At 46.3% G+C, this 15370-nt stretch overlaps 1 protein-coding gene across 2 annotated transcripts in view; it reads right to left on the bottom strand.

Moving 5' to 3' along the window:
- Positions 1 to 7091: 7091 nt before the first annotated feature.
- Positions 7092 to 15370, bottom strand: part of LOC132828472 (ligand-dependent nuclear receptor-interacting factor 1-like) — a 62864-nt gene continuing 54585 nt past the window's right edge. For both annotated transcript variants that reach the window (XM_060845632.1, XM_060845633.1), the window contains exon 5: positions 7092 to 7697. In XM_060845632.1, coding sequence (XP_060701615.1) covers positions 7326 to 7697 — 372 coding nt within the window. In that variant the 3' untranslated portion in view covers positions 7092 to 7325. The remainder of the gene's footprint in view (positions 7698 to 15370) is intronic.

Genomic DNA, 15370 nt, shown 5'->3' with positions numbered 1-15370 from the left:
AGAGTACAATGTGCTTGAAAACTGGCCAATCGGCTGCTATTTGACAGCTCATCGCCAGAGGCCAGGGTGGCAACCCAATAAGAAGGGTTCTGTGTGGAAACACATTGGCTGAGGTGGTTTAGCGCCATGAGCGCCTCGGGGTAAATTACCACATAGTCGGACAAAATTAAAAATCACACAACACTAGGTTATGGTCCAACAGGCTTATTGGGAAGCGCAAGCGTTTGGAGCGCTGCTCCTACATCAGGTATGCCCAAAACGTCGATTCTCCTGCTCCTCGGATGCTGCCTGACTGCCTTTTCCAGCACCACACTCTGGACTATAACCTGGTGTTGTGTGGTTTTTAACTTTGAGAAAGTGAGGACTGCAGATGCGGGAAATCAGAGTCCAGACTGTAGTTGATGTTGGAAAAGCACAGTGGGTCAGGCAGCATCCGGGGAGCAGGAGAATCGACGTTTCAGGCATAAGCCCTTCATCAGGAATGAGGCTTATGGGCCAAGGGGGCTGAGAGATAAATGGGAAGGGGGGGGGGTGCTGGGGGGAAAGGAAGCTGGGAATGTGATACGTAGATGAAGATGAGGGTGAAGGTGGTAGGTTGGAGAGAGGGTGGAGCGGATAGGTGGGAAGGAAGATGGACAGGTAGACCATTCAAGAGGGCTAGCTGGAGGTTGGATCTGGGCTAAGGTGGAGGGGGTGGGGAGAGAAAACGAGGAAACTGGTGAAATCCACATTGATCCATGTGGTTAGGGCTAATGCCTGAACCGTCAATTCTCCTGCTCCTCCATGTTGCTTGACCGACAGTGCTTTTCCAGCACCACAGTCTGGACTCTTGTTTGTAACTTTGTTCATCCCAGTCCAAACATCAAATAGTCAGAGCAAAGGTCATTTGATAGATGAGAATTGAAACAAAGACTCCGAATTATTGCAAGGGTTTGGATAGATTTCCCGCCATGAAGATGAACTTCCACTTTCTGGAGGTGTATTATAATTATACTTATAGTAGGTAGCCCTTGGCAGAACACTCTGTTATCACATTAACTTCAAACTTTGTTATCCAACAGTGTTGAAGGATTTATAGTACGTAATAACCAGCCATATTGTTACACGCAGGGTACCATTGCAGAACTTGTCATGTCTTTGAGTCTTAAAGTGGCCTAAGTATCTTCAAAACAAGACAAAACCTACCCTTTCCAATGAAATGGCACAATGGGGTGAACGAGATTTAGCATCGAGCTCTGACTTCACCAATTAGCTCTCTATAACATGGGAGCGATAGAGCGAGATGTTCAGTGGGATTCCCCACTTCTGTTCCCAAACCATTCCCGTTATCCTGAGCATTCTCCATTCATGTCTTTGGAATTCCCTCCACACATCTCCCCTCGTTCAAAACACATTTCGAAAAGCGTGTTTCTCGTCACCAGCCTCAAGTGCTTAGTGTCAAATGTTATTTGGCCATGTTCCCGGGGAGCATCCTGGCTTAAAACACACACAAGTAACTGGAGGAACTCAGCAGATTGGCAGCATCTGCGGAGAGGGAAGCAGAGTTGACGATTCGGCCCTTCCTCAGATCGAAGTCGAAAAATGTGGTGCGGGAAAAGCAAAGCAGATCAGGCAGCATCCGAGAGGCAGGAGGGTCAGCGTTTCAGGCATAAGCTCTTTGGGGAGATATCCCAAAGGGGAAGAACAGTGGACGGATTTATAACAGCGCCCACACGGAATGTCTCCCCGTGAAGAAAGCAGCTTCTCACGAAGGGTTAAAAAAAAATCTTCTATCAACTTCCAGTAAAGTGCTACCTTTGAGTGTTTTGGTCTTTATTGGAATGTGGCCGTCAAATCGTTCACATAATTTCAGATGTTCCGTTGTGATTTTTCAAAGTGATTACTCTAACCACGTTCTTAATTGCACATTATATATAACGCACACAGTACATACATCCTCCAGTCTAGTCTTTAACTCTTCCGTGGCAGCTTTATGATTTCCAATGGTGTGAGCTGAGCTGTTGGGTGACGAGTTCAATCAATTGAGCTGGCAGCTGGACTGAGTGAGGTCTGTGTGCACTGTCTCGGTGCAACGGCTCCCTCGCCTGAAATACACAGAAGAGGTAAAAACAATGACTGCAGATGCTGGAAACCAGATTCTGGATCAGTGGTGCTGGAAGAGCACAGCAGTTCAGGCAGCATCCAAGGAACAGCGAAATCGATGTTTCGGGCAAAAGCCCTTCATCAGGAATAAAGGCAGTGAGCCTGAAGGGTGGAGAGATAAGCTAGAGGAGGGTGGGAAGAAAGTAGAATCGAGTTTGCAGTGGGAGGGGGACTCCCTGAGAGTCTTACATTGATCGCCTTTCGTCCGGGCACTCCTTACCATTCGTTACCCATTCAGACATTGTAGGAATTCAGTTTTTGGGTTTCCGGTTGTGTGTGGAGGCAGGCCACTCTCGGTCCGCTTGAGCCATGCGTACTGACCTTGGAGGTTAGAAGTCAGAGGTATTTCTGTCCTAATCATGTCGGAAAAGACAATATGGTTGTTAGCTCCAGAGGAGAAACCGCTGGGGTGGATCCGCGGTGGACGTTTGGTGAGGTTTTCCAGCCCCAGTTCACAGATTCATACCTCGAGTATTGAACAGAGTAACCGAAAGAAAAGAGCTGGATGCCGTAAATCAGAAATAAGAACAGAAATTGCTGTAAAAGCTCAGTGTGTCTGGCAGCACCTGTGGAGAGAATACTCTAACTCTGATTTCTCTCTACAGATGCTGAGCGTTTCCTTTTCTGCTTCTGCTCTTTGTTTTTTTTAATTTCAAAAATATACTTTATTCATAAAATAATTTGATGGTCTGTACAGTTGGTCATGCCATACATACGTAAACATTTACATACAGAGATCGGAATTTATCATTGTTATATACAGGTCTGTACATTTTTCAATCATACGCCCATATATGTAGCTGAGGCGTCAGCGGAGCCCAAATGACTATGTGGGCCCCCTGTTCTTCTTTGGCAGGCAGATGTTACACGGTGGTCTTTCCCCACCGCGCCTTGGCAGCTGCCCCAGGCTTCAGCGCGTCCCTCAACACGTAGTCCTGGACCTTGGAATGTGCCACTCTGCAACGCTCAGTCGGGGTCAACTCCTTCAGCTGGAAGATCAACAGGTTTCGGACCACCCAGAGAGCGTCCTTCATCGAGTTGATGATCCTCCAGGCACAGTTGATGTTCATCTCGGTGAGCGTCCCGGGGAACAGGCCGTTGAGCACGGAGTCCCGTGTCATGGCGCTGCTCGGGATGAACCTCGATAAACACGACTGCATTCTTCTCCAGACTTCCTCTGCATAGGCACATTCCAGAAGGAGGTGTGTGACAGTCTCATCCCCCCCAGCAGCCGCTTCGAGGGCAGCGTGCAGTGCGGCTGAGAGTCCGGGTGTGCATAAAGGATCTCACAGGCAGAGCCCTTCTCACCACCAGCCAAGCCATGTCTTGGAGCTTGTTGGAAAGTTCTGGCGATGAGGCATTCTGCTAAATGGCTTTGACAGTCTGCTCAGGGAACTGCTCGATAGGATCCGCCCTCTCCTTTTCCCGAAGGGTCTCGAGGACACTACGTGCTGACCACTTCCTGATGGACTTGTGGTCAAAGGTGTTTTTCTTCATAAACTTCTCCACGAAGGACAGGTGGTATGGAACAGTCCAACTACTCGGAGCTTTCCGCAGCAGCGAGGCCAGCCCCATCCTTCGCAACACTGGGTACAGGTAGAACCTCAGTACGTAGTGACACTTGGTGTTTGCGTACCGGGGATCCACGCACAGCTTGATGCAGCCGCACTCAAAGGTGGCCATCAGGGTGAGGGTGGCATTGGGTGTATTTTTTTCCCATTGTCCAGATTTTGTACAGCGAGTCCCTTCGGACCCGGTCCATCTTTGAACTCCATGTAAACTGGAAGATGGCCCGGGTGACTGCAGCAGCGCAGGTTCTGGGAATACGCCAGACCTGTGCCACGTACGACAGCAATGACAGTGCCTCACACCTGATGACCAGGTTTTTTCCCGCGATGGAGAGTGACCGTAGCTTCCATCTGCCCAGTTTCTGCCTCACTTTGCTGATACACTACTCCCAAGACTTGACGCACGCCCCAGCCCCCCCGAACCAAATACCCAGCACCTTCAGGTGGTCGGTCCTGACGGTGAAGGGGATCGAGGATTGGTCAGCCCAGTTCCCGAAGAGCATGGCCTCGCTCTTGCCTTGGTTTACCTTGGCCCCCGAGGCCCGTTGGAACTGGTCACAAATGCACATGAGCCTGCGCACGGACAGCAGATCCGAGCAGAAAACGGCGACGTCATCCATATACAGGGAGGTCTTAACCTGCAGGCCCCCACTGCCAGGAATAGTCACCCCTCTCAGGCTCACATCCTTCCTGATGGACTCGGCAAATGGCTCTATGCAGCACACAAACAAGGCAGGAGAGAGAGGGCAGCCGTGCCTGACTCCAGATCTGAATGGGAAGCTATCTGATTCCCATCCATTGATTGAGACTGCACTGACAATGTTGGTGTAGAGCAGTCTGATCCAATTGCAGATTTCCTCCCCAAAGCCCATTTTGGAGAGAACATCTCTCATATACCTGTGTGATATCCTGTCAAAAGCTTTCTCCTGGTCCAGGCTGATCAGGCAAACGTCCAACCCTCTGTCCTGCACGTAGGCAATCATATCCCTGAGGAGTGAGATTCTCAGCGATCTTCCTGCCCGGCACAGCACAGGTTTGGTCAGGGTGAATCACCGACTCCAGAGCAGACCTGACCCGGTTGGCGATTACCTTTGGCAGGATTTTGTAATCCACATTCAACAGTGCAGGCAGTACACGTCCGCTGCCGCAAATCCACAGAACTCCAGCAAAACTTTCTTCACAAACACTGTCCGATCGACCGGTGTGTGCTCCTCCACCTTCTTCACGGTCACCCTGACTATGTTGCAAATGCCCTGGCCAGACCTGCGAGCGGCTGCAGTGGCCATAGCTCTGAGATTGGCTGGTACCTGAATTGGCGTTAGGCCAAAGCCAGCATAAAGATCCACCAAGAGCAGGTCAGCACAACCAAACGATCCTCCAACGTCCAATCACGATCCAGCGATGGTCTCCAGCAGCTCTGACGACTCGCAACACGATCCCCGTGGTTCTCCCCCGCCAGCGCACGTCCGCAGCGTCGAACCTGCAGCTCTCAAGCAGAATCTCTTCCTCTGGTCCTCAGGAACTACACATATTCCGAGCCAAAAAGGCTCTTTGTTTCCTTACATCCTCCAAACAACAGATTTTAATGTGAATAGTCATGACTGGAAATCTTGTAAACGAAGTCATCCTCAACAATGAATAGTTAAGTAAGGATAAGTGAAAAAATATCATTTCTGGACACCCTTATGTGGTGATGGGGAGTGAAAATAACATCCATGACTCAGTTAATTGCCAATTAAACGCAAGCAGTGAATTTTATTTTTAGTGGACCTCTTACTGAAGCATTGCTGTCAATATAGGAAACAGGCCAGCCAATGAGCACACGGCTAAGAACAGGAAATGTCTTTGAGAAGATGACTTGACTGATAACTATTGGTCAGGAGAACAACCTGCTTTGCACACCCAGGCCTCCTTCCACTGCTGCGGACTTGGACCCACAAGAAAACACCCTGCTGTTCTTTGGAACAGAGGCCATGGGATATTTTATGTACACCACAGCAGGCAGCAGGTTGAAGGTCTCATCCCAGACAAGGTCAGGGGTACGCTAGTACAATGTTCTCCCAGGGCTAGACAATGCAGTTGCTGACAAGAAAGGAACATGAAGTAAATCAGTACTTATCTACGTTACTATGGTTTTGTTCACGAAAAAACCCACAAGATTCTCATGGGGCCAGAGATAAGGTGAACTGAGGAATAGAAAGGTGAACAGCCAAGGTCTTTTCCATATGTAGTGGAGTCCAAAAACTAAAGGGCATAAGGTTTAAGATGAGAAGGGAAAGATTTAAAAGGATCGCGAGAGGCAACTTTCTCACAAGAGAGGGTGGTACACCAGGTGAAGGGTAGAGGCGGGTACAATCACATTGAAAAGACATTTGGACAGGTACAAAGGTAGCAAAAGGTTAGAGTGATATGGACCAAATTAAGGTTAGAGTGATATGGACCAAATTAAGGTTAGAGTGATATGGACCAAATTAAGACAAATGGGACAGCTCAGTCTAGGGAACCAGGTCGGCATGGACGATTAGATTAGATTACTTACAGTGTGGAAACAGGGCCTTTGGCCCAACAAGTCCACACCGACCTGCCGAAGCGCAACCCACCCATTCCCCTACATTTACCCTTTTACCTAACACTACGGACAATTTAGCATGGCCAATTCACCTGACCCGCACATCTTTGGATTGCACCCGGAGGAAACCCACGCAGACACAGGGAGAACGTGCAAACTTCACACAGTCGCCTGAGTTGGGCCTGTTTCTGTGCTGTACAATAAGGTAGGCTATTCGGTCCTTTAAACCTACCCCAACCTAATGGTCTGTGTACTGAATATTCTCATCTATCCCGGATAGTCTCTGATTCATCTGCCCAGTGAGAATCTATCTCCTCATTAAAAATCTTTACTTTCTGAGGCTGAGAGTTCCAGTCACAAAGCCTTCTGATAGAAAATGATATCCCCTCATCTCTGTCCTGAAAGGGTGACCTCAAATTTTGAAACAATGTCTCCTAGTTCTGGACCGACCCAGAAGAGGAAATGTCCTTCACCACTTCCGCTTTGTCAAGACTATTCAGGATCTCATCCACTTCAACCAAGTCAGCTCCCCCACCTTTCCAGTGGAAACAAACTCAATCTGTCCAACTTTTCCCGGTAAAACAACTTGCTCATTCCAATCTGGTAAACTTCCTCTGAACCACCACCACCAGGAGCATGCATCCTTAGTTTTGTGTACAATCCCTCGCAATGTTCAGAAAAATGTGCATCTAAACGTTACCCAGGGACTGCTGCAATAATACTGAGAGAAATGAAATGCACATTCTGATTTAATGTATATTAAAACAATTGTACAGAAACGTTACAATATACTCAACAAACCAATAATGGGCTAAAACCTCCTTTACATTGTACAATATTTTAGAATTGTCAGCCTTATTATAAACAGCTAACTTCACAGCAATGTGAGATAGCAAGGATTCTATTCAATGTCACAGTGAAAACAACATTTAAAAAGATAAAACACTTCCCATATGTATTATCGTAACCTCGAAGGCGAGACGCGAATCATACAGAAAGGTGCACACCAGTTCTTGGAAGGATCAGGACTGTATGTCCTCGGAGGTCTAGGTGGAGGGCATGGAAACTCTCTTCCTCCTTATTGTCTCCAGCGCCGCTTCCTTTTCCTTCAGAATCTCCTTCAGCCGTTTGATTTTCTCGTCCCGGGTGCTCTTCTCAGTGCTGGGAGGAGGCAGCCCCTCATGTGGAGAGAGGGATTTCTGGCTGGGAGCTGAGCCGACGGCCGGTGAGGTGTGTTCCGCCGCCGGGGTTGAGCTGGCACGCTGCCCCGGTGGTTTGCTATGACCGCCGCCCGAGAGGCAGCTGTAGGCGTGCTCCGACTCCCGGTTCAACAGCCACTTCTTACACCGTGACTTCTTAGCGCTCGAGGTGCGCTGGCGGTGTCTGCCTTTGCTCTTCTCTGGCGATTTGGGCCTCATCTAAAACGAACAGAGTCATAGAGTTAGCAATCAATGTCAGCAATAATATTGTCACGCAAAGGATCACACGTTTCAACATTTGTGATATGTACAATCAAAGTACTTTCTGGGAAACCGCGGATAGCCAAAAGGTATGTGCCTTAATGGGAGAAGTCACTTGAGTCAGAGATGTACAGCACAGAAACAGACCCTTGGGTCCAACCTGTCCATGCCGACCAGATATCCCAACCTAATCTAGTCCCATCTGCCAGCACCCGGCCCATATCCCTCCAACCCTTCCTATTTATATACCCATCCAAATGCCTCTTAAATGTTGCAATTGTACCAGCCTCCACCACATCCTCTGGCAGCACATTCCAGACACACACCACATTCTATGTGATAAAGTTGCCCCTTCGGTCCCTTGTATATCTTTCCCCTCTCACCCTAAACCCATGCGCTCCAGTTCTGGATTCCCCCACCCCAGGGAATAGACCTTGTCAATTTATTCTATCCATACCCCTCAGCCTCCGATGCTCCAGGGAAAACAGCCCTAGCCTATTCAACCTCTCCCTATAGCTCGAATCCTCCAACCCTAGCAACATCCTTGTAAATCTTTTCTGAACCCTTTCAAGTTTCACAACATCCTTCCAAGTTTCATAACATCCTTCCAATAGGAAGGAGACCAGAAATGCGGGCAATATTCCTTGTTTTGGCGACTCCAATGATCTCCCTTTCTCTCCCTAAAGAGGCACTGCCTCGGAGGCCCTGAAAACAGCACTGCTTGGCTGGGAGAGGTCCCACAAACAGCAACAGCTTTATTGTGGCAGGGCCTGGCACAGGGAGCAGCTCCTTGCATGACCTCTTGGCGTCAACAAATGCTACCCCCTCAGAAATAATTTGGAGTGTGTAACCTTATAGAAGAATTGTGTACACAACCCATACCATCATGGAAGCCAACCTTCCATCCATGCAGTCCATCTACACTTCCAGTTGCAGGGAAAGGTGCCAACATCAAAAGCCCCTCCCACCCCCCACAATACTTGCTTCCAATCTCTTCCATCAGGCAGCAGAAGCTTAAACACACACCCCAACAGCTTCAAGAAGAGCTTCTTCCCTGCTGTTATTAGACTGATGAATAGACCTATCTAACTTCAAGTAATGTTGATCTTGCTTAGTGCACCTCCAGTTCAGCTGTAACCCTGTGTGCCTCACTCTGTCTAAGCTCCCTATGATTTGCCTGTACTGCTTGCAAAATTAAACCTTTCACTGTACTTAGGTACATTTCACTACAATAAATCAAATCCAAGTATTACTGATGCCCGTTGGAAGGATGTAAGCCTCCAGGGAACTGCTAGCATCTTCAGGACTAAGACTGGTACACACTTGTACAACAGGGAGGCGAGAGTATGGAGAACAGGCAGCAAACTGATAACCACATCAGTTACAGGTTTATGGATAAGAAGTGCAGGTGACTTTTTGCATTTTATTAGCACGCATGAACGTAAGGAACACCCACCAAATAATCAAGCCAACAGCAACAAACATGTCCAACTCCCAAATGATTCAACTCTTCATAAGACACAACAAGAGGCTGGAATCCAAGACCTGACTGGGGGAATGCTAAAACAATGTCTGGAAGGACTAGACACAGCAACTACATCAAAGTGCCTGGGAGCCCCAGGTCAGCTTTGGAACAATTCAGATTATCAACGTGGGTGGCAAACCTCAGATGTCATGCTCAGGAATCCCACCGTGAAGCAACTTTGGAACCAAGAGACAAGGCAGGCAAAATAATAGAAACTAGATTATTACTGAGCTGGAAGGTTCGTTTGCAGACGTTTTGTCGCCATACAATGTAACATTATCAGTGAGCCTCCGGGTGAAGCAATGGTGGCATGGCCTGCTTTCTATTTATGTGTTTAGGTTTCCTTGGGTTGGTGATGTCATTTCCCATTCTTTTTCTCAGGGGGTGGTAAATGGGGTCCAAGTCAATGTGTCTGTTGGTAGAGTTCTGGTTGGAAATGCCATGCTTCTAGGAATTCTCGTGAGTGTCTCTGTTTGGCTTGTCCTAAGATAGATGTGTTGTCCCAACTGAAATGGTGTCCTTCCTTATCTGTATGTAAGGATACTTAGTGAGAGTGGGTCATGTCATTTCGTGGCTAGTTGATGTTCATGTATCCTGATGGCTAGTTTTCTGCCTGTTTGTCCAACGTAGTGTTTGTTACCGTTCTTGCGAGGTATTTCATAAATATACCTTGTAAATATAAAAAAAACTTGCAAGAAGTCTATCATGACAGACCATAATTTTAGAGTAATTGAAGGAAAATTTAGGGAAGATGTCAGAGGTAGGTTCTTTACTCAGTGTGGTGGTTGCGTAGAATGCACTGCTAGGTAGTACAGTCAGATACATTATGGACATTTAAGTGATTCTTGGATAGGCGCATGGATGATAGTACAATGAAGGTTACGTAGGTTAGTCTGATCTTAGAGTAGAATAAAAGGCTGATGCAACATCGAGGGCCAAAGGGCCTGTACGGTGCTGTACTGTTCTATCTTCTAATGGTAACAAACACTACATTGGACAAACAGGCAGAAAGCTAGCCACCAGGATACATGAACAGTTTCCTCCCACAGTCTAAAGATGTGCAGGTCAGGTGAATTGGTCATTCTAAATTGCCCGTAGTGTTAGGTGCATTAATCAGAGGGAAATGGGTCTGGATGGGTTACTCTTCGGAGGGTCAGTGTGGACTTGTTGGGCCAAAGGGCTGTTTCCACGCTGTCGGGAATCTAATCTAACATGAGCTAGCCACAAAAAGACATGACCCACTCTCACTAGTATCCTTACATACAGATAAGGAAGGACACCACTTCGACTGGGACAACACTCCATTCTAGGACAAGCCAAACAGAGACATGCACGAGAATTCCTAGAAGCACGGCATTCCAACTGGAATTCCATCAACGAACACATTGACTTAGATCCCATTTACCACTCTCTGAGAAAAAGAACAGGAAATGACATCACCATAGGAAATGACATCACCGACCCAAGGAAACCTAAACACATAAATAGAAAGCGGGCCTTGCCACCTGTGCTTCATCCGGAGACTCACTGATGATGTTACCCAATATGGTGACAGGACTTCTGAAAACAAACCTTCAAGCTCAGTGAACAAACCTACATCCAGAACCCCAACCTGAGCTGCAAATCTTCTCAAAACTTGCTAGATTATTACAGATGAAATTTAGCAGGATGTGTTAGTCACAACACTGACTTTAAAAGGAATAGCTAAGGATAGATGAACGCGAAACCAAAGGGTCCAAATACCAAGTGCACCAGAGTTGAAATCAATAAGGCAACATCACAGCCAAACATTTGAAATGCAACGCAGATGGCAAGTGGTGAATTTACAATTTCTGAGCGCTTCAAACCCTGAAGGCAATTGATGGGGTTCAACCTAAAAGACTCTTCATAAGTTAGCTTACATAAAGGAAACCATATAGAGGGATACAACAAAGCTAAAATTGTCAGACAGTAACTCAACCAAATAATATTGTCTCAACTGATCTCACAAGAGCTGGAGTGGGCTCCAAGCAGTAGGGAAACCTTAATTCAGGCCTACACTCCCTCAGGAGGAGGCTCCTGAATTTTAGGTAGTTAGCCTAACATGGAATTACTTTAGAGAGAAAAAAAGGATAATGTTAGGTTTCTCTGACTGCATGAGTTAAGACAGGCTAAATGAAACTTCCACCTTTATCAAGGCGATCTTGTAAACAGTGAGGCCAGAAAATCAATTTGTGGCCAAAATAGGAGTGAAAAAGCATTGCCCAATGTGACCTTCCCTCGCTGTTACCATGCTTTAACTTGAGCAAGGTAGTGATGGAAGAAAGGAGGAGAAAGTGAGGTCTGCAGATGCTGGAGATCAGAGCTGAAAATGTGTTGCTGGAAAAGTGCAGCAGGTCAGGCAGCATCCAAGGAACAGGAGATTTGACGTTTTGGGCATAAGGCCTTCTTCAGGAATTCCTGAAGAAGGGCTTATGCCCGAAACGTCGAATCTCCTGCTCCTTGGATGCTGCCTGACCTGCTGCGCTTTTCCAGCAACACATTTTCAGCTCTGATGGAAGAAAGTCACACTTGACGTGGGTTGAGTAGTTTTAACAAACTGAGACGAATTGCAATTAGATGGTTTCAATTTCCCCTGGCAAATAATTGCTTTCTTTTATTATCCAATACAGAGATTGTATGATACTTGGAACTTGTAAATGTGTAAACCCTGTAATTTCAGCAACATGGAGGCTTTGTGGCAAGTTTTAGCATTTCTCAGAGTGTTTGTGCGCATGGACCAGATAATTATAAATCAAAGCATATAACAACGAGCAGAAATACATCTTTGGCATAGGCTATTTGACTACTTTTTGGTGGATGGACTCAAATTACATTGAAGTTGATAAATTCAAATGAGGGATCACACTGATGATCCAGAAAGAAGACATTCTTAAATGCTTATTATACATCTCATTATCTTATTATACATCTCATTATCTTATTATACTTCAGGAGATCCCAAAGCACTTGTAGCTAGTTTAGAAAATTTGAAGTCCAGTCATTGTAGTAATGTTGGAAACAGGGCAGCTAACTTGCAAACAAGCTCCCACGAACACTGATATGATAGTGACCAAATCATTTGTGATAAACAGGAGGCTGGAATAACACAGCAAGCCAGGCAGCACCAGGAAGTGGGGGCAAACCATAAAGACACTGAAGCAGAAATTACGTCATTTGGTTCATTGAGTTTGCTCCACCATTCAATCATGGCTGATAGGTTTTTCAATTCCACTTTCCTGCTTTCTCTGCATAAACTTTGATGTCCTTCACAACTAAGAACCTATCTATCTCTGTTTTAAATATACTCGATGACTAACCTCCACAGCCTTCTGTGGCAATGAATTCCACAGATTCACCACTCTCTGGCTAAAGCACTCTCTCCTCATCTCCATTTTAAAGGGTCTTCCTTTTATTCTAAGGCTGTGCCCTCAGGTCTTCGTCTCTCCTGCCAATGAAAATATCTTCCCAATGTCCATTCTGTCCACGCTGTTCAGTATTCTGTAAACTTCAATCAGATCCCCCTATCCATTGAATATAGTCCCAGAAGCCTCAAATGTTCCTCATATGTTAAGCCTTTTATTCCTGGGATCATTCTCATGCCTCCTTTGGACCTGCTCCAGGACCAATATATCTTTCCTGAGGTTAGGGGTCCGAAATTGCTCACAATACCCTAAATGTGGTCTGACCAGAACATTATAAAGCCTCAGAAGTACATCCCTGCTTTTATGTTCCAGTCCTCTTCAGATGAATGACAACATTGTATTTGCTTTCCTAACTACCGACTCAACCTGCAAGTTTACCTGAAGAGAAACCTGGACGAGGACTCCCAACTCCCTGTGCACTTCAGACTTCTGAATTTTCCTCCCCATTTAGAAAATAGTCCATGCCTCTATTCTTCCTACCAAAGTGCATGAACTCACACTTTCCCATGCTGTATTTCATCTGCCACTTCTTTGCCCATTCTCCTAGCCTGTCTAAGTCTTTCTGCAGCCTCCCTACCTCCACAAAAATACCCTCCATCTATCTTTATATCATCTGTAAACTTAGCTGGAATGCCCTCAGTTCCTTCATCCAGATCACTAATACATCAAGTGAAAAGTTGTGGTGCCAACACTAACCCCTTCACATCGACTTCCATCTGGAGAAGGACCATATTATCCCCACTCTCTGCCTTCTGCCAGACAGCTAATCTTCTATCCATGCTAATACCTTGCCTCGAATACCATGGGCCCTTATTTTACTTAGTAGCCTCCTGTGCGGCACCCTATCAAACCCCCTTCTGCAAAACCAAATAGATAACATCTATCTGCTCTCCATGGTCTAACATGCTCAATACTTCTAAGAATTCTAACAGATTTGTCAGGTCAGGCATGACCTCCCGTTGATAAAACCATGCTGACTTTGCCCTATTTTACCATTCATTTCCAAGTATTCAGAGATCTCAGCCTTCCCAGCACACTCCAAAATCAAACCAATGACTGAGGTCAGGCTAATTGGCCTATCATTTCTCGTGTTTTTTTTTCTTACTCCCTTCTTAAACATTAGCCATTTTCCAGTCTTCTACAACCCTCTCTGACTCAATGTTTCAGGGATTAACCCTTCTTCAGGGCTGAATATAGGGGTAGGGGGAGCTACAGATAAAGAGGGAGTGAGGTGGGATGGGGTGGGGAGAGTAGCAGAATGGTGAGGTAGTGATAGGGGGACACAGGTCGTGGGTACGACCTAGCTGGTCAATGGGAGGGATGAATCAAGTTGGGAAGGAAGGGTCAGCATGAAGAAGGGAGGTGGTGGGGCTGGAAAGGGAGGTTGGGTGGGGCTGGGAAGGGAGGTGGTGGGCCTGGAAAGGGAGGTTGGGTGGGAAGATTATTTGAAATTCAACAATTCAATGTTAAGTCCTCTGGGCTTTCGGCTGCCCAGGTGGAAGATAAGGTGTTGTTGTGGTCTGATTCACTGCAGCAATGGAGAGCCTGAATTTGGACATATCAGAGAGGGAGCGGGAGGGGGAATTGAAATGGACAGTGACCAGAAGGCCAGGTTGGGCATTTTGGGTGAGGCAAAGATGTTGGTGAAGCAGTCACCTAGTCTATGTTTGGTCTCACCAAATGTAGAGAAGACCACATCAGGAGCTGGATTCAGTAGACTAGGCTGGAAGAGATGTAGGTGAATCTCTGTCTCACCTGGAAAGAATGTTTGAGGCCCTGGATGGAGGTGAGGGGAGGTGGTGTACAGGCAGGTATTGCATGTTTTTCAGTGACGGGGACGTTACCAGGGAGGGTTGGAGGGGTTGGTGGGGAGTGTGCGGTGAACCAAGGAGTGGCAAAGGGAATCGTTCTTGCGGAAGGCAGGGAGGGGAAGATGTACCCCCACATATAGTCCTGAAGAAGGGTTAATACCCAAAACATTGACTTTTCCACCTCCTGATGCTGCTTGGCTTGCTGTGTTATTCCAGCTTCCTGTCTGTCTACTTTGGATTCCAGCATCTGCATTTTTTTGTCTCTAATTTGTTTTAAGATTTTTATCAACTGATTAAAGATTGGCCAAAATAACAGGAATAGCTAGCTTCCCTATTTGCCTTCAATACAGTATCAACTGAATCTTTTTCCACGCATCCTAGATTGCAAGTGGGGCCTTGTGAGAATGGTCCCAATTGACCTATAGTTATCACCTAATAAAATAACATGTACACAAAGTTAAAGCATGTGGGACTAAATTCCTTCTATCATAGGCAGTATTGTGAAATTATTTAGTCAGCTACAAATCCAATACTACTCCAGTTTCAAAACTGGCCTGACCGGGTCACGAAACATGGATTTGACTAAATTGGGCAAAAACTTTCCACTGCTCCAGTTTACAATTGACTATATCAAATGTCAAAGGTTAAACAGAGAACAATTTCCCAATGGGAAATTCCCACTGTCTATTAGACAGTGTGGAAACAGGCCATTTGGCCCACACCAACCCTTTGAAGATTATCCCTCCTGGACTCATGCCCTTAACCTGTAACCCTACATTTCCATGGCTAATGCACTTAACCTACACAGCCCTGAATAATATGCTGTATATATACATATTATGGACAATTTAA

This window comes from Hemiscyllium ocellatum, chromosome 26 (assembly GCF_020745735.1).
Source record: "Hemiscyllium ocellatum isolate sHemOce1 chromosome 26, sHemOce1.pat.X.cur, whole genome shotgun sequence".
Classification (NCBI taxonomy): domain Eukaryota; kingdom Metazoa; phylum Chordata; class Chondrichthyes; order Orectolobiformes; family Hemiscylliidae; genus Hemiscyllium; species Hemiscyllium ocellatum.
The sequence above is the reverse complement of the archived record's forward strand: the minus strand, read 5'-3'. Positions and strand labels throughout refer to the sequence as shown.